Genomic DNA, 25,881 nt, shown 5'->3' with positions numbered 1-25,881 from the left:
TGGAAAATTTGTGCTAAAACTGCCCAGCAGCTTTAAAATTAGTAATAGAATCAAGTTATAATACTACAAGAGCATTGGTACTATTTTTTTTCTATTCTTAGTCTTACAGTACCTCAGTATATTTCTATCAAAGCACTTAAATGAATGAACTACTTATTAGCTGACCTGGACTAATTTAAGCTGTAGTAAGAGTTAGATCAGAATTTCATTTTATCTTGCACCTGAAATTGATTTTCATCGAGCCAAATCTTTCAATCATTATGAAAATATTCAAGAAACCAAAATTCTTAAATATAGTAATAGAAATTTCAATTATATTAATAAGTAGTAATTCATAGTTATTTTCAATCCCTAAAGTTATTTTACAACCATTCATTCATATCCACTAGGCTTAATTACACTGCTGAAGAAAATGAGAATTATTCAAATCCAAACCAGGAAAACTAATACTATAAGAATCTTTGAGCTGGGTGCCAGTGGTTCATGCCTGTAATTCTAGCTATTCAGGAGGCTGAGATCTGAGAATCATGGTTCAAAGCCAGCCCGGGAGGAAAGTCCATGAGACTCTTATCTCTAATAAACTATTCAGAAAAAGCCAGAAGTTAGTTGGGTGCTGGTGCCTCATGCCTGTAATCCTAGCTACTCAGGAAGCTAAGATCTGAGGATCACAGTTCAAAGCCAGCCTGGGCAGGAAAGTCCATGAGACTCTTATCTCCAATAAACCACTAGAAAACCGGAAGTGGCATTATGGCTCAAGCCGTAGAGCGCTCGGCTTGAGCTGAAGAGTGCAGGGACAGCAAAAAAAAGAAAGAAAAAAGAAAAAGCCAGAAGTGGTATAGTGTCTCAAGTGGTAGAGCGCTAGCCTTGAGTAGGGAGAGGCTCAGGGACAGAGCCCAAGCCCTGAGTTCAAGCCCCAGGACCAGCAAAACAAAAAGAAAAAAAACCCCAAAAACAACAATAACAAAAAACAAGAAGAATCTTTGTATTTCTTCTGTACTAAAGATGAACAGTCAGGTGCTAGTGGCTCACACTGTAATCCTAACACCTTTGGAGGTTAAACCTGAGGAGTGAGGTTCAAAGACAACCCAGGCAGAAAAGTCCATTAACTCTAATTTAAATTACCCAACAAAAAGCCAGAAATGGAAGCGTGATTCAAATAGTAGAGTACCACCCTTGAGGAAAAAGCTAGGCAAGACCATGAGGCTCTGTGTTCAAGCTCTAGTACCAGCACACACACACAAAAGTAACAAAAATACAAAAAAGAAATTTGCCCAAAACACATCTCTCAAGTATTAACTGAATGAAAAAGAATAACAATATATACAATGTAGGCTCTATAACACTTAATAACTCAAGGAAGAGGATACTTGCTATTTCAACTAGAATACTAATGAATACTAGAATACTAATGAATTCAACTAGAATACTAATTCCACATCCTTATTGAATCTATAAGTTCCTCACCAAATAGACAAACCAGTGAGTGTAGAACTCAATTGATAATTGAAAGGGCAAGGCACTCAGAGGAGCAAAAATGAGCTTGATTATTTAGTTCACACATGGGTATACTATTTTTAGACAAAACAATGCTTATTTATCAAAAAAAAGTTCATTAAGTACAAATAAAGCTAAAACTGACAGCTCATATTTTTTACATCATTTAAAATCTGTAGTTTGTTCAATCACTAGTTTCAAAGTTAACCTGCATTCATTTTAAATATACCCAAGCATAACAATCTTTGACCTCATTCCTTACCTTTGACTGTCAAACTGTTTTTCATTTTAATTTATATCATGCAAAATAATCCTAAAAACAAGTTTATTATTAAAACGATATCTGCACATTCTCAATATTTTAACTCAAACCATGTAAAAACCACAATAGCTGGGACTAAATAAACAGTAATGTCACAAATACAGTGAGCTGCTTTTTGTGTACCTATAAGTTTTTTTGTTTGTGTTTTTGTTTTGGTGTTGGTAGTGGGTCTTGAACTTTGGGCCTGGGCACTGTCCCTGAGCTCTTCAGCTCAAGGCAAGCGCTCTACCACTTGAGCCACAGAGCCACTTCTGGTTTTCTGGTGGTTAACTGGAGATGAGTCTCAGAGTTTCCTGCCCTGGCTGGCTTTGAACCGTAATCCTCAGATCTCAGCCTCCCAAGAAGCTAGGATTATAGGTGTGAGCCACCAGTGCCTGGCTTGACTTAAATTTTTAGAGGAAAAAAAATTTCTTGTGTGAAACAGTTAACTAGTATTAGATTGAAAATACTGAAAACTTTAAAAATTAATGGTTCAAATCAAATGACCTAAGAATAGCTTAAGATAGTAATGAAGTCATTCTAAATTCTAGAATTAGGTAAGTTTAAAATTTTAGTTTTCAACTTAGCCATTTATTAGACTCATGAGAAGACCACAAAACTTCTTTCAAATATCAGATGGTTATATAAGAGTAAATACTCAAGACTATGCTAATGACAAATATAAATCTCCTTCAAATTTTAGCCTATCAACTCCCAAACATGAGACAAACTGTTGGTGAAACAAATTTTCAAATCAATTCTCTTGTGTTGGTACTTCTATCCTACCTGTATCTTCAATAAATTCCACACATTTTTCAACAAATAGTGGTATGGGCTTCTCAGCTGTAACCAGATCCTGGAGGGGCATCCCAAAGTAATTACTTTCCCAATTTCTACGTGTTGGTGGATTGAAGTTCTTAATTTTCTTTTTCTGCTATAAGAAAACATATTCAAGTTAAAACTATTAGTATTAATTTCCTTCAGATTATCAAGCAATATAAATACACACTTTTGGATCAAAAGAAATATTTAAAAGACACATCCAATCAATGTCCATCAATAAAGGCTTGATTAAATTCTGAACAATGGACACACGAAAGCCAACAAGGGTAGGGGGATGAACAGCTGACTAGAAGGAAAAGCTCTTTTGCAACTAGTAAGACTAGATAGGTAGAGACTAGAAAGATAATGTAGGGGGACAGTAGAAAGCATCATTTTTTCAATGCCAACTCAAAGGACAAATTAGGAGTAAGCAATGTCCAGTTCAGTTTGTGTGGTCTGTTAATCTGGCCTTTGAAGTACATACAATGAGCTTTTGTGTAAATTACATTTGTAAGAACAAATACATTATGATTGATTATATAGTGAAGCTAAATAACTCTATTTAGTACCCCCAGTTTATCCTTTTTTCTAATTTTTTCCTATCTACTATTTCTTAAATGCCAACATAATTTTTGCAAGAATGCATAAAACATTTTCACAATAGTAAAAAACAAAATTAAGAATTTTCAGAATTTAAGTTAGTATTAGAGAGAAAATGGATTAATTTGAATTGTCTGAATACAAATTGCTAAGTCTGTGTTAATCTTTTCTGAAGTAAAGTGTATCAGACATCAGTATAGATATTTCATTGTATACAATCAGTTTAAGAAATCTCTGAAGCTGGGTGCTGTGGCTCACGCTTGTAATCCTAGCTACTCAGGAGACTGGAGATCTGAGGATCATGGTTCAAAGCCAGCCTGGGTAGAAAAGTCCGTGAGATTCTGATCTCCAATAAACCACTAGAAAACTGGAAGTGGTGCTGTGGCTAAAGAGGTAGAGTGCTAACCTTGAGCTGAAGAGCGCAGGGACAGTGCCCAGGCCCAGAGTTCAAGCCCCAAGACTACCACCACCAACAAAAGTCTCTGAAGGAAGTATAGGGAAATGAGAAAGTTGTCAGAATTTTTTTTTTTTGGGGGGGGGGGGGGGGCTAGATCTGGGGCTTAAACTCAGGGCTTGGGCACCGTCCCTGAGCCTGTCTGTGCTCAAGGCTAGTGCTCTACCACTTGAGCCACAGTGCCACTTCTGGCTTTTCTGTTTATGTGATACTGAGGAATCAAACCCAAGGCTTCATGCCTGCTAGACAAGCACTCTACCGCAAAGCCACATTCCCAGTCCAGTTGTCAGAAAGTTTAGGAGGATGTGAGAGCATTTTTATTGATACCTCTGGTTCCCTTTTCAAAAAGTTTAGTTTTTCTGGAAACTTTTATTGTCTCTGGTATAAAGTATCATTACTTACAAAAAACACTATTTCTAGTCATAGAAGTAGAGAGGAAAGAACAAGAGAGGGCAAACAAGCACACCATCCAAGGTTTAAAAAAGTTCTCATCTTAAGTTTCCCATTTTTTTCTAGGAGTTTTTTTCCTTTGGATAGTTCATTTAATATTCTTTTTTAGGGTATCTTCAATACTTAAGTGCTTTCATGTTCACGAGCAGTTACCTTGAACCAAAGCCCTTTCCATTTCAGATTGTTCCTTCCAGCACAGAGCTCATGAAATCTTAACTTCTAAACCCTCATATACAACATTATCTGGTTTAGCTTATATACACAGACTAAACACAGTATATGTAGGTGCTTTGAATATTATCAACAGGATATTGGAGTGTTGGCTCAAAATCTAACCCACCTAGTCAAATGCTCTGGATCCTTATTCTTTATAAATGATCATCACATCACCAAAATAGAACCATGTGTAAGAATAGAAAGGAAGCGTCTATAACTTCAAAGCAGAGGGTAAAATGGCTGACACTTTTTCTTTTCCCTTGGAAGCCTGCTTCACAATTTGCAAACTACAAACTGCATCATTTTTTATTGGAAAAGTGAAATCTAAGGCAAAAATGACTCAAGCACCACAAAGTTATAAGAAAAGCTAACTAGTTACTTAGTTGTAACTTTGTCAACCAAATCTTAGAAACCTTTTTAGTACTATTTCTGGAAATCAATCAAAACTCTGGAATTAATGACACTATTCTATCCTTACCCTTTGGGATAAAGAAGAAAAAAAGTGATACCTAAACCTTACCTAGGAAACCACGAATACTGGCTATCTGTGCTTGCTTACCAGCTTGCTTGCTGGGCTAGTGTTTACCACTTGAGACATGACTCTAACCCTGTAACCCATAGTTCTCAACTCACTTCAGGTAGTTCTTTCAAACATAGGACTATGAGTCAGGAATGAGTCATTCTGTGATCCATCCCTCAGCCAACAGTTGCCAACTACTACAAGTTATAAACTTATATCAACTCAAAATGATTGATGTAATTCATAACCTCTTTTATAAATTGAGACTAGTTGGTTACTAAGTTTCTCTGAAACGCAAAAGAAAAATGAGTAGTACGATGTATTGCTTACACAGATGATTTCTGACAAACCTTCAGTCAGGAATGTCTATAATCAAATACTTATCTTTTGAAAACAAGATCTCACTTATCAACAATAATCCACTTTTTATTTACTTACTACTTTCATGAGTTCATCTTAATTTCTGCTTAAATATAAATATCCAGTCTTTTTTTCTAGAAACTTAAGCAAATCTTATGTCTTCAAAAGCATACCCAAAGTAAAATAAACATCTCATTTGCAAACAATATAAACAATATTATCAATTAAGTGTCCAGCAGATATAATTCTCAGTAAATGTAAATAGGATCAGGAAGAGGAATATAAATAGCTCATTCCAGAATATGAAAATGCTCCTGTTACTTCAGTAATATCAGAAATATCCTCAAATAATATTGTAATTGGTAACATTATAAAGCATAGCTATATGTAGTAGCTCTCACCTCCAGTTTCTCTGGAGGCAGAAATGGGGAGGAGAGCAGCATTAACAAGCCCTAAGAAAAAGTTGGTAAGATCCTATCTCAAAAAACAATCTAAATCTATGTGAGATTTTAGGGAAAGTAGGCTTCTGCATGGCAAAGAACATAGCTAGCAAGATCAACAGAAAGCCCACAAATTGGGAGATCTCCACTAGTCATACAACAGACAAGGGCCTCATATCTAAAATATACCTAGAACTCAAAAAATTAAATCCCCAAAAAACAAGTCCTCAAAGAAACAACTGCCCCATTAATAAGTGGGGTAAAGAGAGACTTTTCTGAAGAGGAATTAAGAATGGCCAATAGACACATGAAGAAATGCTCAACCTCTCTAGCCATAAAAGAAATGCAAACCAAAACAACAGTGAGATTTCACCTCACCCCAGTTAGAATGGCTATGATCAAGAAACCTAACCACAGATGCTGGAGGGGATGTGGCCAAGAGGGAACCCTACTGCATTGCTGGTGGGAGTAAACTTGTTCAACCACTCTGGAAAGCAGTATCGAAGTTCCTCAAAAGACTCCACATAGAGCTCCCCTATGACCCAGCAATCCCACTTCTGGGTATTTACTCAAATGATCACAAACAAGGCCATACTAAAGCTACCAGCACAACCATGTTTATCACAGCATTATTCACCATAGCGAAGATATGGAACCAACCCAGATGCCTCTCAGTAGATGAATGGATCAAGAGAATGTGTGTGTGTGTGTGTGTGTGTGTGTGTGTGTGTGTGTGTAAGTAATCGAATTCTATGCTTCCATCAGAAAGAATGGCACTGCCCCATTTGTTAGGAAATGGTGTGTGTGTGTGTATAAAGAATGGCACTGCCCCATTTGTTAGGAAATGGACTTGGAAAAAATTCTATCAAGAGAGAGAGAGAGAGAGAGAGAGAGAGAGAGAGAGAGAGAGAGAGAGAGAGAGAGAGAGAGAGAGAGAGAGTGTGTGTGTGTGTGTGTGTGTGTGTGTGTGTGTGTATTCTATGCTTCCATCAGAAAGAATGGTAGGAAATGGACTTGGAAAAAATTCTATCAAGAGAGAGAGAGAGAGAGAGAGAGAGAGAGAGAGAGAGAGAGAGAGTGTGTGTGTGTGTGTGTGTGTGTGTGTGTGTGTGTGTGTGTGTGTATTCTATGCTTCCATCAGAAAGAATGGCACTGCCCCATGTTAGGAAATGGAAAGACTTGGAAAAAATTCTATTAAGTATGCCAGACCCAAAGAAACACAGGTCCCATGGTTTCCCTTATCTTCAATTAATAGTATACGTCTAAGATAATCTTATCAGACAAGCAGAAAAGATCAAAAGCTATGTATATATGACCATATAAGATGATGCTAAGTGAGATGAACCCCAACATAGGGACACAAGAGGTTTTTTCTTTGTCACCGTTGTTTTTAATGTACTTGGTGATTTTCTTTCTTTTGTATGTTCTTCCCCCATGGTATAACTCCTGTAGTCACTGTATTTCATTCCAGTGCCTTGCATCTTGTATATACATTTTTCTAATTTGGGGAGGGAAGGGAAATAAAATGCTGAAACAGGACACAGGTTGACCCACTGCAACAATGAGATGTACAAGACACTATGTTGAAAACGAACTTTACAACTTGGGCAGGGGGAGGAGGAAGGTTTTAGGAAGGTGGGGTGGGAAGGGATAGAGGGGATAAACAAAGGAGGGGGTAACAATGCTCAATAGGAAAGGTACTCAATTGCCTTACTCATGTAACTGTAAGCCCTCTGTACAGTATCTTTACAACTAAAAAAAAAAAAAAAATCTGGTGTGATGGTATGTTTAATTCCAGTACTGATGAGGCACTAGTGGGGGGATCATAGTCTGAGGCCAACCTGGGGAAAAAGTGTTAAGATATTATTTGGAAAAAGGTTTGAGGAGTGGTTTAAGTGGTACAGTGCCACTTTAGCAAATGTGAGGCCCTAAGGTAAATCTCTAGTACTTAAAAAAAAAAAAAGTTTTGTTTCTGAAGTCCACACACTGGTAACCAAAAAACATAAACAAAACTTAAGCCCAGCAAACCAAACCAAGAAAATTAATTTTTGAAATAAAAAAAATAAAGAAATGGGACAATAAGAAATGTAAAGTACCTGAAAAAAATCTATCTATAAAAATCTCTTTAGAAATAGCATGTAGAACATTTACCTATAATTAAATCACTAAGAATAAAATGAATACTGTACAGTTTTCTTTTTTTTTTCTGTTTTTCCTTTTTGGCACTGTTTTAAAATTTCTGCATCCCTTGTCTTGTATGTAAGTTTAATTGGGGAGCAGAAGGGGAAGCATAGAAACAGTGGGACAAAGGGTGAACTAATTCAGCAGTGATACTCACTAGACACTATTTTGGAACTGAACTATACAACTTGGGGGCAAGGGCATCAAGAGGGAAAAAACAGGAAATGAAGGATGAGATGGCACTGTTCAAAAAGAAATGTACTCAATAATTAACTTATCTGTTATCACCTTTACAACACAGTATTTTAAAAGGAATAAAATGGAAAAGACAGCTAAATTACTCTATTATACCACTATTGTAATACATAATATAACCAAAGTATATAATCAAATATATATAAATATATAAGTAATATATACTTATATATTAAGTGGAGGTTTGCAAAAGGTTGCAAGGAGGTTTGAAAAAGTTGCAATGTTTCCTCTCCTTGCTAGATGTTGCTCCAAGATGCTATCATCTTTGGTAGACAACACTGGTTTCAATTCTTCTCCTTTCTTTTACTCAAAGTGAGTCTGTCCCTCTCAACATTACTCTAAACCTGATCTTATTAAGTTCACTAATTATTGTTTGGCAATGACTAGGTTCTCTGTTCTCATCTTACTTGACTTTTAGCAGTATCTTTCTTCACTGGACTTGGAAGAAACTTTTTCTCTCCCCTCTTTAACTTTCTCAGTCTCTTTTGTAATGTGAGTATCGGAGCCCCATTCCCTTCTTGCCTTTTCTTTTCCATCTATACTCAACCCTTTGGAAACATTATCTACTCACCAAGCCAAATTAATACTCTGAGTTTACTTCTTTCTCCTAAATGCTAGATTAATATGAAACAAACTCATTTGAAAGTCTGATTTTTTTTCTTAATGTGTCCAAAATTCCTGTCTTCTCTTTTCATCTCATTTTTAAAAATTTATTCCTTTTAAGTCACATGGGTTTAAGATTTTTGAGTCATACTTGGTCTCTTCTTTTCCTCTCATATCCCATTCCTTCTAACCGTTAAGCAAGTGGATAGATATAAACTCCATTTCCACTATCTTTACTGTAAACTCCTTAGTCCATAAAGCTACCATCCCTTCATGTATGTTGATTACTGCATTAACTGCTTATACCTTAATTCCCTATTGCCCATTCTCAAGAGCAATCAGAAAGACTGACTTTTCAACTAATGGTCTGCAATGTTACATATAATCTGTATGTCTTCCAGTGTCCCTTTACATTCTGACTTCATTCTACTTCATCATTTACTTCAAAGAACCACAATGCTTCCTTACAATTTTAACATGCCAAAAATGTTTTTTTACTCATGACTTACACAACGGCAGTTCCCTTTATTTTCTTAATGATACCCAGAATGACCAGCCTACTAGAAATAGCAATATTGATGTCTTCTCTAGCTCCAGTTCCTCTTGCTTTTTCTCCCCACACACTACATAATTCACTCATGTCTCATCTTTTCTTTGGGGAGAGGAGGCTCTTCCTGGTGTACCACAAGCTTCACACAAAGGAAGGAATTTTTATCTATCTTCCATTATCTATTACCAACATCCAACGTATTCCCAAAAATCTGGAACAGTATGTGAAACAAATAGTACAAATGGTCCTAAAAGATATTTGAGGTCTCTTCTTAAATGATGAACTCACTATGTACTAAGAAAGACAAGTAACAAATAGTGAATCATCAGAAGAAGCAAACAACCAACAGTCAAGAGAAAATACCAGGCTAGTTTCAGAGTTCTCAGTAAAATTAGAAGCTAGAAGACTCCTCTACAGGGACATTCATAGGAAAAAGACAGGTCAAGAATTCTTTATATGGGGCCAGGTGCACACCTGAAATGCCAGCTACTAAAGAGGTAGGAGTATCAAGTCCACAAGCAAAAGCACAAAACCATATAAGAAAAATTAAAAGCAAAAATAGAGGATATAGTTCAAGTGTGAGTATTTGCAGTAAGTTCAAACCCACTTCCAAAAATAACCAAACAACAACAAAAATACCAAAGTTCAGAATGTCATTTAGGCATAGGTAACTACCAATTATAAATTTTTAGAAAGCTATCAAATATGCAACAAATTTAGTTACAGTATTATGTAAAATCATAAATATGCAACAAAATAAATATCAAAAAAGAACTTGTATTTGGTGAATTTATGCTATAAAAACATAAAAATGAACACTATATACACTTAAATATAAAACTAATTTTAAATAACTGCAGTATGGCAATGAAATAAAATATAATCTTTAAATGGAGCAAGTCAGCCTTCTTTTACCATAAGTTCCAGAGAATTTGGGGCCTGCACTTTAAAAGGAGTAGGATTCAGCTGATTCAACATATTCATGGAACTGAGTCGTGTATGCATGCACTACCTTAGGTAATAACCTTGATACTAAGTATGCACGTACTGCCTTATGGAACCATAGTTGTTCACCAGACGCCTATGGAGAGTACCCACACCACTAGAAAACAGGATGTGACGATGGTGCTGACCCAGGAGGGGGTGGGGGGCAGAATGATGGTGCTGGTGGGCAGAATGTGAACCTATGGACAGAATGAAGCTATGCAGAGTCCGTGAGTCTTTGCTGGGATGAGTCAGCGAATAGGATGCTATTATGCTGTGTGCTGATGTTGCTGTTTGCTGATGAATCTGGTAAACAGGAGAGCTTTGAAGAAAGCATGAACATCCACCTTCATCATGTCTTGAATTTCTTTAGTCTAACTGACTTGGAAAACCTGAAAACTCACAAATGATATAATTTTTCAAGTTACAATGTATAAGAACTTTATATTAAGAGCCAGGCGCCAGTGGCTCACACCTGTAATCCTAGCTACTCAGGAGGCTGAGATCTGAGGATCATGGTTCAAAGCCAGCCTGGGCAGGAAACTGTGAGACTATTATCTCCAATAAACCCCCAGGAAAAAAAAACTGGAAGTGGCGCTGTGGCTCAAGCGGTAGATCACTAGCTGAAGAGCTGAGGGATAGCACCCAAGCCCAGAGTTCAAGCCCCACGACAGACAAAACAAAAAAACAAAACAAAAAACTATAAAGAACCAAAAGCTATGACCTATTTAAAAGTGGAGTGATACAGGGTAGTATATGAGATAATGTAGGTTAGTGAATGATGACAGGGTATTGTGACATACTGTTTGTGGGGAGGGGTTAAAAATGACAAAATGAAATAGGGCTTTGTACTTAAAAATAAACTGGCAGGGTTCCAGTGGCTCACACCTGTAGTCCTAACTACTGAGGAGGCTGAGGTCTGAGGATTGTGGTTTGAAGCCAGCCAGGACAGGAATTTCATGGGACTCATCTCCAATTAACTGAAATGGAGCTGTAGCTCAGCTGGTAGAGCACCAGCCTTGTGGCAAAAAACTATGCCCAGACTCTTAGTTCAAGCCCCACTACTGGTGCAAATAAAAAACAAAACTATATGTGAATGCATATTTCTTTTTCTTTGCTAATGATAAATACATTAAGAGAAAAAAGAAACTGAAGTATATAAAAATAAATACAAATGAAATAAATTAGCTATAAAAGTCTGACTTGGTATAAAAACAAACCCAACTAACCAGAAGCTACTTAAAGACAGTGCAAAGAATAAAATGATGCCCAACTTAACAAATTAGGTGTAGAAGGATTCCCTTTTAACATAATAAAGGCTATAATAACAGACCCATAGAAATATCATATTGAATGGGAAAAAACTGAAAGGTCTAGGTGCAGGTGGCTCATACCTATTATCCAAACTACTTAGGGAGGCTAAGAACAGGAGAGGGGGAAAATGTGGTTCAAGGCCAGCATTGCAGAAAGGTTAATAAGACTCATCTCAATCTATAACTGGGAACAGTGGCACAGCATATCAACTCAACTCCCATATGTCACATGACATATGGGGAACTGAGATTGGGATGATCATTGATTCCAGGCCAGCCCAGGTGAAAATGTCTGAGACTTTCTATCTTCATGGAGAGAAACCATGATCCCAGAAATGATGGGAAGCCCAAAATAATCATGTGCTCTGGAGTGAAGCAAAAATATGTTTGGAGGCATAGTTTAGTGAAATTGCACCAGCCTTTAAAATACAAGGACTGTCTTTCCACAAAAAGCACAAAACTAGCTAAATACATTTTCTAAGATCAGAAACAAGACAACAGTGTATACTCTCCTCAACCTTATTCAATCCAGGACTAAAACTTTTAGCCAGAGCAATCTGGCAAGGGAAAGAAATAAAGGGCACACAAATAGGAAAGGAGAAAAGTCAAATTATATCATTGATTATTATTTTATGTAGAGAAACACTTAAAGACTCCAACAAGCTTTTAGAAGTGTTGCAAGAATTAAGGACTAGGATACATATTTGGTATATAAAAATCAGTAGCTTTTGTACACATCAGTAATAAATTTGCTGAGGACAAAATCATTAGAGTAATCCCATTCACAATAGGCACAATTAAATAAAATATCTAGGAGTAAAATTAATGAAGAAAATCAAAGATATATAGTACAGAAATTACAAAAACACTTAAGAAAAAGTAATTGAAGGAAAAAGATGGAAAGACCTGCCATGTTTAATGGGTCAGAAGAATAAACATTGTTGAAACACTCAAACCACTCAAAGTGAATCTAGAGATTCAATGTAATCCCTATAAAAATAGCAATGAGAAAGGGGCGGTATGGCTCAAGTGGTAGAATGCCAGCCTTGAATGAAAAAGCCAAGAGCCCGAGGCCTTCATTAGCACTGGCATAAAACCGAAAACAAAACAACAAAATTACCCCTTGACAGCTGGTAGTTAATGCTTATAATCCTAGCTATTCAGATGACTCTTATCTCCAACTAACTCATAAAAAAGCTAAAACTTGAGGTGCTGTTCAAGTGGTAAAGCACCCCTATGAGTAAAAAAGCAGATCCAACAGATGAGGCTCAGAGTTCAGGCCTTAATAGTAGAGCATGTACACACACACTCATACACACACACTCGCTCACAAACACACATACACAAAACCAATGACCTCTTCCATAGAGCTAGAAAAAAAAAGCATTAAAAATTTATATAAAAGCACAAGATACTGAAGACCCAAAGCAATCTACAGCAAAATAAACAAAACGAGTCATTACAATACCTGATTCCAAGAGATTCACTAAGCCACAGCAATAAAAACAGCAAGGTCCTAGCATAAAAGTCAAAGGAACAATGGAATAGAATAGAGACTTCAGACCAACAGAAAAAACATATACTACAGAAAGGAAAACTTCCTCAATAAATGGGAATGGGAAAATTTGATTTCTACTATCAGAAGATAAAAATTTCACCCCCATCTCTTCACTTGTAGAAAAAAAAAAATCACAAAACACATCAAAGATCTAAATGTTTGTCCTGAAAATACTAGAAGAAAACACAAAAGAAGCTGGGCATGGTGTCACATGCTTGTAATCCCAGCAATATTAGAGACTGAGGCCAGCCTGAGTCTTCAAGCTACTAGCTAGTCTGGGATAGATTAGCATGACAATGTCTACTTCTAAAATAGTATCTAGAACACAGTTAACTTTCTCTCTTTTAAGTTCCAGGATCAGGCACAGTATCTCTCTAGCTCATAGTACATACTTGGTAATCTTTGAAAGAAGTAAACAAACTAAGCAATAACTTCAGGAATCCTTAAAGTATTGCTAATTCATTTATCAGCTTAAAAAAAGTTTCATTTACCTTATTTTTTCATTCTCTTCAGATTCACTAGATAATATGTCCAAGCTTAGGCATACTGTTTCAGGATTCACCAAAAACAAACAAACCAAAACCAAAACTCCACTTGTTATGAAGTTACAAGAATAAATAGCCATTTCTCAGTGAATTCATTTGGATAAAGTTAGGTATTTTCAACGTGTAAGAACAAGAAAATTTGGTATGTATAAAACATGCTAGGTTACTATGAAAGATACAAAAAACAATGAAAATTAATGCCCTCAAGTAACATACACTTTATAATGAAGAAACATCACTTCACTACCAGATATGTAGTAACACATATGTAGGAAACAAACTAGGAAAACAGCACATGAGACCTTTGTATTATGTCATTCAAAGACATATGTAATATGTAATCTAAACTAGTATGCAAATGTCAAAATAACTAAATGTAAGGCTTAAGCCCAGTGTTTAAAAGGTAAATCTTAGTTGGGAGCCAGTGGCTCACACCTGAAATCCTAGCTACTCAGGAGGCTGAGATCTGAGGATCATGGTTTAAAGCCAGCCTTGGCAGGAAAGTCCGTGAGACTCCAATAAACCACCAGAAAACCAGAAGTGGCGTTGTGGCTCAAGTGGTAGAGCACTTGCCTTGAGCTGAAGAGCTCAGGGACAGTGCCCAGGCCCAAAGTACAAGCCCCATGACTACAAAAAACAAAACAAACAAACAAACAAAAAAAACCTGTAAACTTTACATGTAAGAAGGGAAATATTTAGGAACATTTCTGAAAGTCAGAAGGTCTATAAGCCATTTATTCACCTAAACTTTTGACTGGCTACTATATGTAAGGATAAGAACACAAGAAACTAAAAATTACCATTTGTTTACATTTTACTACATATTAAGAACTTGGATGGTGCACAAGATTTATCCTAACAACATTCCAACATCGCTATTATTTGACATTTCTGTAAACTAAAACCCCACTATCACACAAAAATCTATACTTAAATGTTCACAGCAACTTTATCCATAAGTGTAAAAAAAAAAGCTGGAGACAGGAACCTATGCCTTCCAATAATTTAATGGAATTGGTTTTACATTATTACTGTAGTGGCATAGATACATGTAAGTGTGAGAAACTTTAGCAAATTAAATATACGCATATACAAGTAAAATTGAGAAACTCTAAATTACACCTGTGGATTCTACTGTCATACCTCACTCACAGTATTGATACAAGATGTTCTAACATTTGGGAAACTAGGAAAATAGCACATGAGATCTTTGTATTATGTCATACGTAAAGACATATGTAATATGTAAGTAACTGCAGATTTGTAAGTCTGCAATTATCTCAAAATAAAACATTAAATAAGAAAAAAAACAAAGGTCAATGCAATAATGCATTGATACAAGATGTTCTAACATTTGGGAAACTAGGAAAATTGCATTGAGATCTTTGTATTATGTCATACGTAAAGACATATGTAATATGTAAGTAACTGCAGATTTGTAAGTCTGCAATTATCTCAAAATAAAATGTTAAAAAAGAAAAAAAAACAAAGGTCAATGCAATAATGCAGGCAAGAATGCCAACCTCCATAGGACTCTGACAGTAGGATAGAATCAACACATTTTGAAACAAAAAACAACAACAAAAGTCATATGTTAAAGAGCAATAGTATGTAGCTCTGATCTACTTTCCTAAAGGCATATACATACTCAATCATGGGAATTAAAAGCTACAATCTATGAGAGAAAAAAAATCTGGCTTTCCTACTAACAGGTACAAGCAAGCCATGTACACCCAACTACTAAATATTTCCTTAAAGACTATATTCTGCTGAAAAGGTCAGATAAGTTGATATTAGGGGAATGAATCCCAAGGTAAGTATTCAAATCTTTTTTGTTTTTTTTTTCTTTTCATGCAATTGTTTCTAACATATTTATAAGATGGTTTCTATGTTGCTTTGTATGTCCCTCCCCCACGGTATAACCCCTGCTTTCACTGTGTAATTTGATGTTGGTATAATTTGTGGAGGGGAAGGGAAAAAAACAAATCGTTTAACTAGGGATACAGGTAGACTCATTGCAACAATGAGATGTACAAGTCGTTATGTCGAAAAATGAATTTTACAATTTTGGTGGAGGGGGAGGATCAGGTGGGGAGAGGGGGGGATTATGGGAAGGGATGGGAAGGGGAAACAAAGAGGAGGCAACAATGCTTGATAAGAAATGTACTCGTTATCTTGCCCATGTAATTGTAACTCCTATTCTCACAATTAAAAAAAATTTTTTAAAAAGACTATATTCTGCTATACCAAGGTATCATAACTTCAGCATTTTGGGTAGCATAATCTTATTGTAGGAAATAGCCAGTGAATTTTGAATGTTTAGCAGCTACCCTTACTTTTATTGACTAGATGCATTCCTTATACCCACTTGTAACAGCTAACACTGTCTCCAGACATTGCCTCCAGAATTCCCTGGAGGGCAATACAGACTCTGGTAGAGAACCACTGTGTTAAGACTTGGATCAAGAACAAATCCAAGTTTGATAAGTTGGTCTTTAGGAAGGACGTGCAATCTTTAAAGCTCTAGTTAAAACTTTGTGCATGTGTATTTTTCCAGGGAGTATATGCAAATTTTTCCTCAGATTTTTCAAAAGCTAAAACAGTTTCGAATTATGTTGTGGTAACTCCTCCAAATAATACCTTAATAACAACTATGTTTAAAAAATCCTAAAATAGTTAAAAACAATTATTTTATATAAAGTATGCAAGGTGTACTATATAGACAAAATTAAGATACAATCATAAAGTTCCTTTGTCACATCCTTATATTCTGTTCTAAGAACTAGAAACATCAAGAATTCTTCACTAAAAGTTACAAATTAAACCCTGTCTCTTTGAGAGATCAGCTGGCGTGCGCACGCGCGCGTGTGTGTGTGTAAAACAAAATAGAAATAAAATGATCTAAAATAACTCTTCTTGGAGTAGAACAATTTGTAGTATACCAGATTTTTTAGTCCATAAAATTGGTAATCCATATTAAAATAATCTATTAGAACACTTACATCAGAAACATACTGGAGAGCTGGGGTATGGCTTAAGTGGTAGAGAATCTAGCAAGCACAAGGAGCTGGGTTAAACTTCAACACTGCTTAAAAAAAAAACCTACATAAATAACTACTAAATAAATAGGATGTGGCTCAAGCAAAAAGAGCACTTGCCTAGCATATGTGAAGCTTTGTGTAGAAACAGCAAACTTAGGCATAGATCTAAGTGCAAGTAAGTACACTATCTGTACTTATATAGTACCATAAATTGGTGTGGCTGTGTACACAGAAATGCTATTCAAGAAGCCAAATTTAAGACTCCATCCATCTGTTCTTCCATACGTTGATTTATTCATTCACAATATCTATGCTGCCCAAGCTGGTTTCAAACTCTAGGGCTCAAGTAATCTTCTTGCATCAGCCTCCTAAGTAGTTTATTGAACGAGTTTTTTTGACACAAAATAAACTGACATTCAACAGACCCTTTATTAGATCTATTATTAACAGTATAAAACCAAGACCACAGTACAAAATACTGTGCTAGGGAAAGGGGATGAACTTTAAACAGGATATAAATCTTACCCATAGTATCCTATAGATCTCATTCTTTAGAAATTACCCTATTTGGAAAAAAGCCAACTTCATCCTGATAACTTCACCTACATAAAAGCTCAGAACTAAGTTCATTAGTATAATTCCATTTCTCTGACCAGAGGTTAGACGGAGCTTAGGATAAAGAGAGACTAGAAAAGATGACATTTGAAGAATGACATTTGAAATTTTCTCATTTTTCTTAGCGCACTTTCTATATAGAAATGACTCTCATTCTGTCCTATTAAGTTACAATTAATACCTTTAATCAACTCCCAACTAATTTACGCATGGTAATGCCCCGAAAATAAGGTTTTTGTTAAATGAGAACTTCTTGATCAAAGTGTAAGCCTGCCCCACTGGATCTGGAAAATTTGTCTTTCTACAGTAAGCAAGTAGTGCTGGGCACAGCAATTTTTTGTTGTTGTTGTTGGTCATAGGACTTGAACTCTGGGCCTGGGCGCTGTCCCTCAGGTCTTCAGCTCAAGGCTAACACTCTACTACTTGAGCTACAGAGCCACTTCCATTTTACTGTGGTTTATTGGAGAGAGAAAATCCATGAGAGTCTCATGGATTTTCCTGCTGGGCTGGCTTTGAACTGTGATCCTCAGATCTCAAGCTCCTGAGTAGGTAGGATTATAGGTGTGAGCCACTGGCACATAGCACATCAATTATTTTAAAATGATATTTTACTTAATAAATACTGTCAGGTTTTAGAAGTCACAAATCAAGCTGGGCACTAATAGCTCATGCCTGTAATCCTATCTACTCAGAAGACTGAGATCTAAGGATCATGATTCTAAGCCAGCCTGGGCAGGAAGTCTATGAGACTCATCTTTACTTAACCCTAAAAAGCCAACAATGGAGGTGTGGCTCAAGTGGTAGAGTACTAGCCTTAAGAGAAAAAGCTAATGGACAGTACCCAAGCTGTGAGTCCAAGCCCCAGTATGGCACCAAAATCAAACAAAAAAAAGGCACAAGCCAAATAACTTTAAACATAAGGTTTACTACATTCTACATGACCTACATATTAATATCTAACTTACAAACTAGCTTATCCACTTACCATAGACCTCCAAAGTATTTTACTCTGGACCTTAATCAAGCTAACAAAAGTGGAGTAGATACTGAAGAAAAAAAAAAAAAAAAAATATATATATATATATATATATATATATATATATATATATATATGTGGGTATGCCACTCTCATCTCCACTAGCCAGTTAAGAACTGGCCATTTCTTAACATGACATAACTTTCCTCATTCAATTTTTCTTAAAGCACTTCTTTCTTTTATAAAACCCAATCAATAGGTCACAGCCAGCATTTCTTTTTTTAGTTTAACAGAAAATCAAAATAAATCACACAGCATTTTGAAATTTCATTTGTTATGCAGAAATGCTTATATATGATTAGTTATGATTTTTAAAAACTTCTTACTGCTGGTTGCAACAATGATTGTCTTAGAGATTTGTTCCTGAAACACTAAAACTCATTTTGGAATATAGAACAGGCTGCTAAGCATGAAAATCTTTCTCTGGCAGAAATGGCAACTATGTTCAGTTTAAAAGAAATGGACCTGGACTGGAAAGGTAGCTCAGTGGTAGAGTGCTTGCCTTGCATGCATGAGGCCCAGGGTTCGATTCCTCAGCACCACATAAACAGAAAAAGTCAGATGTGGCGCTGTGGCTCAAGCGGTAGAGAGCTCACCTTGAGCTGAAGAGCTGAGGGACAGCGCTCAGGCCCAGAGGTCAGGTCAACCAGCAAATAAATAAATAAATAAATAAAAAAGAAGAAATGGACCTCTAAATCATCTTTAGATGCCAGTAATACCTGTAAGTTATGATTTTCCAGATAAGGAAATCTGAGACAAAGATTCATAGACTATGGTTCCCACCTTAGACTCAAAAAATAAAGTAAAAATAATGCTCTCAAAGGAATTCATAAACAGAATGAAAAGTCATAGGCATATTTAATTTTAAAATGAGTCAGCAAATGAATCCAACAAATGGGATAAATGATTGTTATGAAATACAGAAAGAATACAATGAACTATTTCGAGCCTGCCTCACACTGTAATACCATTTCTTGAGCAATTCTACATGCCAGACACTTGAAATACATTCCCAATTTCTATCATAATTCAAAACTAAATAATTAACTCCTAATTTTTATAGGAGTTAAGCTAAGAAACGATCAGTTATATTATTTTCAATTTACAGAGAGCTGAAGAATAGGGGCTTTTTCATCCTAGAAAAATGCTCATCACTGAGCCATACCCAAGTCCCTGTGGTTTATTCTTAGTATGCTTCTTTAGGATTATCTCTTTTATTGAGCCATCAGTACTGGCACTTCCTCAAAGATCTAAGTTAGGGTTGGAGGTAGACTCAAGTGGCATAGCACCTGCCAAGCAAGCATAAGAACCTGGGTTTAAACCCTGTATTATTGTTTAAAAAAAACGGTTAGGCAAGTATCTGCATTCACTCCCAAGGGATTTTCATCCATTAACATGTCTATTTAATTGTTTCCTAAATATGAATCTCTAACTCAACTGCCTATTTGACATTTTCACTTGGACTCCAAACAGCTCAACTTACCAACGTCAAACCTGGCAAGTTTCTAATGCTCTATTTCATGAATAGCATAATTATTGAGGAAGTCATAAACAAGACAGAAACGTTAGAAGTGTCTTTCAGACCTCTCAATATCCTTACTCCTATATGCAATACATTGTCAAATCTTTACAAATTTGAATTATCTTTCAAATCCATCCCATTCTCCTGTCCTTACTCCAAGTACTCTAAGCTTTTTTTTTTTTGGGGGGGGGTCCAGTCGTGGGGCCTGAACTCTGGGCCTGGGCGCTGTCCCTCAGCTCTTCAGCTCAAGGCTAGCGCTCTACCACTTGAGCCACAGTGCCACTTCGGCTTTTTTCTTTTTGCTTATGTGATGCTGAGGAATCGAACCCAGGGCCTCAGGCATGCAAGGCAAGCACTCTACCACTGAGCCACCTTCCCAGCCCTACTCTAAGCTTTTATAAATTTTCCTAAGACTACTGTTAATATACTAAATTAGGTCTTCAACCTATCTAGTCTTCAACCCATTCTCCATACTGCAATAAAGCCATCGCAAGAAATAAATCTAGTTACTCTCTACCTTCAAATTACTTTTAGGCTAAATAAAAATTCACTGTTAACAGGACTCAGAATTTGGTCTTCTTATTCTACTTATTCTAATAGAATGCCAGAAAATTTTACAACCTGGAGCCCAAATCCAGCCTGTCACCTGTTTTGGAAAAACTTTATTAGAACACAGACATGCTTATTAGTTTACATGTTATTGATGGCTATTTTAGCACTACAGTATCAGATCTGACCAATTAAGCAGAATGTATAATCTTAAAGCCTAAGATATTTACTGGCTCTTTACAGGAATATTGCTACCCTAGACAAATAACAGAACAGTGACCTCCTTTGATATACTATGTTCTCTTCACCACATGTGGTAATAGAATGGGTGTGCTATTCATTCAGAATTAAATAATCTCAAGTCCACTCTCCTGATAGATCTTCGTAGCTAAGATCTATCCAGAGCCAGGTGCAAGTGGCTCACATATATAATCCTAACTGAAGTCTGAGAACTGTGGTTCCAAGACAGTCTATCAGGGAAGTCTGTCATATTCTTTATCACCCAATTAACCACCAAAAAGCTAGAAATGGAGCTGTGGCTCAAGTGATAGAGTAGTAGCCCTGACCAAAAAAGCTCAGGGAGTATCTAGGCCCTGAGATCAAGGGCCAGGACTGGCAAAAGAAAGAAAGAAAGATAGGAAGGAAGGAAGGAAGGAAGGAAGGAAGGAAGGAAGGAAGGAAGGAAGGAAGGAAGGAAGGAAGGAAGGAAAGAAGGAAGGAAGGAAGAAGGGGCCTTGCAACTCTGAATCCTGTCTAAATATGCTAATGCAAGTCAGTGTTCCAAGTTTCTTAGGAACTCTTGGAACTTTCAAAGAAACAGCACAATCTATACTTCAGTCTGAGAACATTAAGTTCTCTATAATGCAATATATTTATATACAGGAAGACAAGAGCTCCACCATTTGTTATGTCTTTCATGCCTTTCAACAGTGCTTTTTTGATTTTGTTGTGGCAGAAGTTTACATAGTGTAGTCACTCCTGGTGATTTGATAATTTGCCATGCTTCTGCTAAGGGCATCACCCTTAATTACTTTTTCAAGTTATCTGTTGTTGATGTATAGAGATACAAGTACTTTTTGGTTATTCATCTTTCAGCTAGCTTATTCTGCTAACCAAACTATTATTGATCATGAATTTGCCTGTATAGATCCTTCTAGAGGATCAGGTTCAAAACTAGCCAGGGCAAAAGTCTGTGAGACTCCATCTCTAAAATAACCAGCATAAAGCAGGGCGGCAGGCATGGTCAAGTGGTAAAGCACAAGCCCCAAGTAAGCAAGCAAGCCAAGTAAGCATGTGGCAGTTTAAACTCATTAGGAAAAAAAAAAAAATCTGTCCCTAATTTAGTAGTCTGCCTATAGTTTTATTAATTTTATAAGCATGACTTCTACAGTCATTTTCATATTATTTCACCTTTAATGTGTTTTGAGGGAAAATAAATACAATTTTCTAATATTAAGTGATTTTTTTTGCATATGTAGTTACAAATCCAAATTGGATAAGATTTTTCCCTGTGTATACTGTTGGATGTTTTTGGCTATTAATAGTCCACAGTCCCTTATTTAAAAACCCTTGAAGCAAAAATGGAACGATGTAAATTGTAGGGATAGTAAGATTGGGAAAGATGGGATGAAGGAGAAAAATGGAAGGGAAGACATTGACCAAGATGTACTACACTTAGAAACTAATTTGTTGAATATAACTAATTTGTTAAATATAAGTAAAATATAACAAAAACCCTCGGAGCAACATAAGCTTCAGAATTCAAACATTTTTTGACAGTAGCAATTATGTATAGTTCCAAAACTGAACAATATGTAACAAATTCAGCAAACTAGTTTCAATGCATCATATACAAACATGAACATTTCCCAGTGAATTACTGTATTATTCACTCTTTGACTTTGTCTTTTGTTTTGTCATCAATGTTGCCAAGTTTGTCTACGCTCTTCAAAGAGTCAACTTAAGCTTTTTTGCTTGCTCATGTATGTAGCCTCTGAATCTATCACTCTCTAACAAGTTTATATCTACCTCGAAACTAGATTACATAACACTAATCTCTTCCTTCATTACAACTTGAATTCTAGAACAGCATTCCTTTTGGCACAAACTCTGCGTAACCAACCAATTTTAGTTCTCTAAATAGTTCTTCAGTTTAGAAAAGACCCTCATAAATGTAATGCTATTTCAGTTATTCATGACTAGGAGAGCTTCCTTATCATACTACATGTCAGTTTTATGCCGCTATACAATTGACTTTCACCACATAAAATATCCTTAAAAAATAAAAACAAATGCTTTTCTTTTTCATAATGTTCTATAAAACTAGAATCATACTTTCCCTATCCTTAATGTTCCTTAAACACACATGTACACCCACAGACTATTATAAAAGAATTATTTTTTATTCAACAAATTTACCATGTTCAAAGCATTGTTCTAAACAAATATTAATTTATTTCTCAGAGTAGCCTTAAGATTACTTCCACTTTCCTAGATGGAGGTATGGAGAAATTATATAGTAATATAGGCAGTTAAGTGGATTCACCTGAATTCAAACCCCAGAAGACTGGTTTTAAGACAATGGGCCTCCACCATGTTATAATCTTAATCACATATCTTTCAATTGTTCTAAAAGTATTTTCTTAATCTTGACCAAGCACAGGGTCAGTCTACCAAGTTAACATTTTAGCTTCTTGAAATATAAGTTCAATTACTCAAGTCCAGTTTACACTATGGAAACAATTTTTACAGGGCTAGGGATGTAGATCAGTGGCAGAGTATTTGGCAAGCATGCACAGACCCTATGTTAGCTCCATACTACCATGTGTGTGTTGGGGTGGTGGGGCAGGGGGCGATTTTTAGGCAAACTAAGTGGTATAACAGTGCTCTCTAGGCATTCTACAATGAATAAAAAATGTCATAGAGAGATGTTAACTATATAGATATACTTAAAGCAATTTATTCAATGTTCTTAGAATTCAAAATATAATGCCTAAGCTGAAGGCCAGTGGCTCAGACCTTTAAGCTTCTGGGGAGACTGAAATCTGGAGGGTTGTGGTTTGAGGGCAGCCCGGACATACACACAAGACTACTTTTTTCAGTCAGTAACTAGGCATGGTGCCATCCTACCAAATAGAAGCTGAGATTGGGAGGATTTCATCAATGGAAGAAGCTGGACATGGTGGCATGCACCTGCTATCTTGGCTATGATGGGAAGCATAAATCGAGCAAATCATAATTCAGGCCTGAGCCCAGGGGATCCTATTCTCAACATAACTAATAGTGGAAAAAAAAGAAGATTGGAAGCCTGGCTTAGTGGCTGTCTGCCTAGCAAGTATAAGGTCCCACACGTTTAAACTCCAGTACTATCAAAAAAGGGAAAAACAAATGTAATACATGAATCTGTTAAAGCAATGTTATACGAAGCTTCTTTTTATAAGATAGATATTATATGCATACATATATATATAGACACATACACTTTTGTGCAAAGCAACTAAAAAACTGAGAAAAAAGAAAGCTGAGAATGTGACTTTAATCAACTGAAAGTAATAAAAGTATGATTTAAAGCCAATTTATGGCTGGGTGCTGGTAGCTCACATCTTAAATTTTCATTACTCAGAAAGTTGAGTCCTGGAAGATTAAAGCTCAAAGCCAGCCCAGGCAGAAAAGGGCAAGAGTCTTCCTCTCCAAAATAATCAGCAAAGAACTGAACTGGAAGTGTGTCTCAAAGGGTAGAGTACCAGTTAAGCAAGCAAGCCCAACAAGCATTAAGTCCCCGAGTTCAAATCCTAGTACTAAAAAGAGAACAAAAGGAAAGAAAAGAAAGCATTTACCATGTTAGTGTAAATGATGAAAAGACTGACACAAAGTGCAAAGGTATTAAATAGTTACAAACATTAAACACAACGTTTATGTTATTTGGTTCATCTAAGAAGCCAATGACTATAAACAGCACTGTTATTTTATGTGCCTCTGAAAAGGAATTTTAAAAAACTACACATCATCTCAATTATGACTATGCTATCAACTTTTGATACATCCAGATTTCACATCTGAAAAAAATAAAGACTTTAGGGGCTGGGAAGGTGGCTCAGTGGTAGAGCGCTTGCCTTGCATGCATGAGGCCCTGGGTTTGATTCCTCAGCACCACATAAGCAAAAAGAAAAAAGCCGGAAGTGGTGCTGTGGCTCAAGTGGTAGAGTGCTAGCCTTGAGCTGAAGAGCTGAGGGACAGTGCCCAGGCCCAGAGTTCAGGCCCCACAACCAGACCAAAAATAAATAAATAAATAAATAAATAAATAAATAAATAAATAAAGACTTTAGAATCAATGAAACATAGTTAAGTCACTATATGGGACAAATCAGGTCTGAGGAAGCTGAGTTCAATTCAAAGAACAGTAACATTAAATTCAAGAAAAGTACTATCTATACATTAACTGGGATTAAAGGTCATGCTAAAAATTCCAGAATATAAATCTGGCACATTCCTTGCCCTCAAAGTGATCAGAGTTGAGCAGTTAACATTAAATAACTGTAGTACTAATGAACCTCTGAAATACTCAAGTTCTTTCAAGCTAGTAATTACACTGTTGTATATTTATCCTAAAAGAATAATTCTGAAGAAACAAACTTTCATGAAAACAGATCACATTTTTTAAAAAATGACAGCAAAATGAAAAATCTGGAAATCTGATCAACCATTTTTATTAAAAACCTGAAAAACTATATGGTGCCTAACTACCTGTGTATCTTGGGACAACATGGCTATACTGTTATTAAAACGTTTTTGCTTAAGGAATACTCAATGAAGTTTTTAATGGCAGAGAATGCAGTATCTGCAACTGAATCTCAAACAAATACACTCACACTACATAAGCAGGGGGGCAAACTGTGAACAACTGATAAATCTGCATTAAGGATATATAGGAACTCCTTTACTATGCTGTGTGTGTGTGTGTGTGTGTGTGAACTCTTTTATTATGCTTTGTGTGTGAGTGTGCATGCACGTGCACACGTATGTGGGGGGGGAGGGGAGTGATTGTGTGCATGTGTTTGTGCCAGTACTGGGGCTTGAACTCAGAGCTAAGGCACAGTCTTTTAGCTTTCTTCCCTCCAGGCTGGTGATTACCACTTGAGCCCAGGCTGGCTTACTACCATCTTCAGATCTCAGTTTCCTGAGTAGCTAGGATTACAGGGGTGAGTCACTGGTGTCAGGTTCATTTAGTATTCTTAAAATTATCTACATTGAAATTATACCTAAAGCAAAAAAAACCCACCAAAATAATTAGATTTGTGAGCAAAACTGGCAACACATATACATGTAATTTAAAAAGGGAAATACTATAGATTCTCGATTTTTGTTAGCGTTTGATAGTTTTAGTAATATAGATTTAATTAAATATTCCTTATCTGAAATGCCTGAAGTGTTTCAGATTTTAATTTTTTCCCATTTTTACAAAATTTTACTGTA

The 25,881-nt window shown here is 36.2% G+C and overlaps 1 protein-coding gene across 5 annotated transcripts in view; it reads right to left on the bottom strand.

Annotated features, from left to right (window-relative positions):
• Positions 1-25,881, bottom strand: part of Arhgap5 (Rho GTPase activating protein 5) — an 89,819-nt gene that overhangs the window by 21,243 nt on the left and 42,695 nt on the right. For 3 of the 5 annotated variants that reach the window (XM_070026451.1, XM_070026446.1, XM_070026445.1), the window contains exon 3: positions 2,582-2,729. In XM_070026451.1, the coding sequence (XP_069882552.1) occupies positions 2,582-2,729 (148 nt within the window). The remainder of the gene's footprint in view (positions 1-2,581; positions 2,730-25,881) is intronic. The other 2 variants (XM_070026455.1, XM_070026452.1) reach the window with 1 other exon arrangement.

This window comes from Dipodomys merriami, unplaced genomic scaffold (assembly GCF_024711535.1).
Source record: "Dipodomys merriami isolate MVZ:Mamm:240054 unplaced genomic scaffold, mDipMer1.0.p SCAF_1, whole genome shotgun sequence".
Classification (NCBI taxonomy): Eukaryota; Metazoa; Chordata; class Mammalia; order Rodentia; family Heteromyidae; genus Dipodomys; species Dipodomys merriami.
Note: the sequence above shows the minus strand (reverse complement) of the source record. Positions and strands in the feature narration are given on the sequence as shown.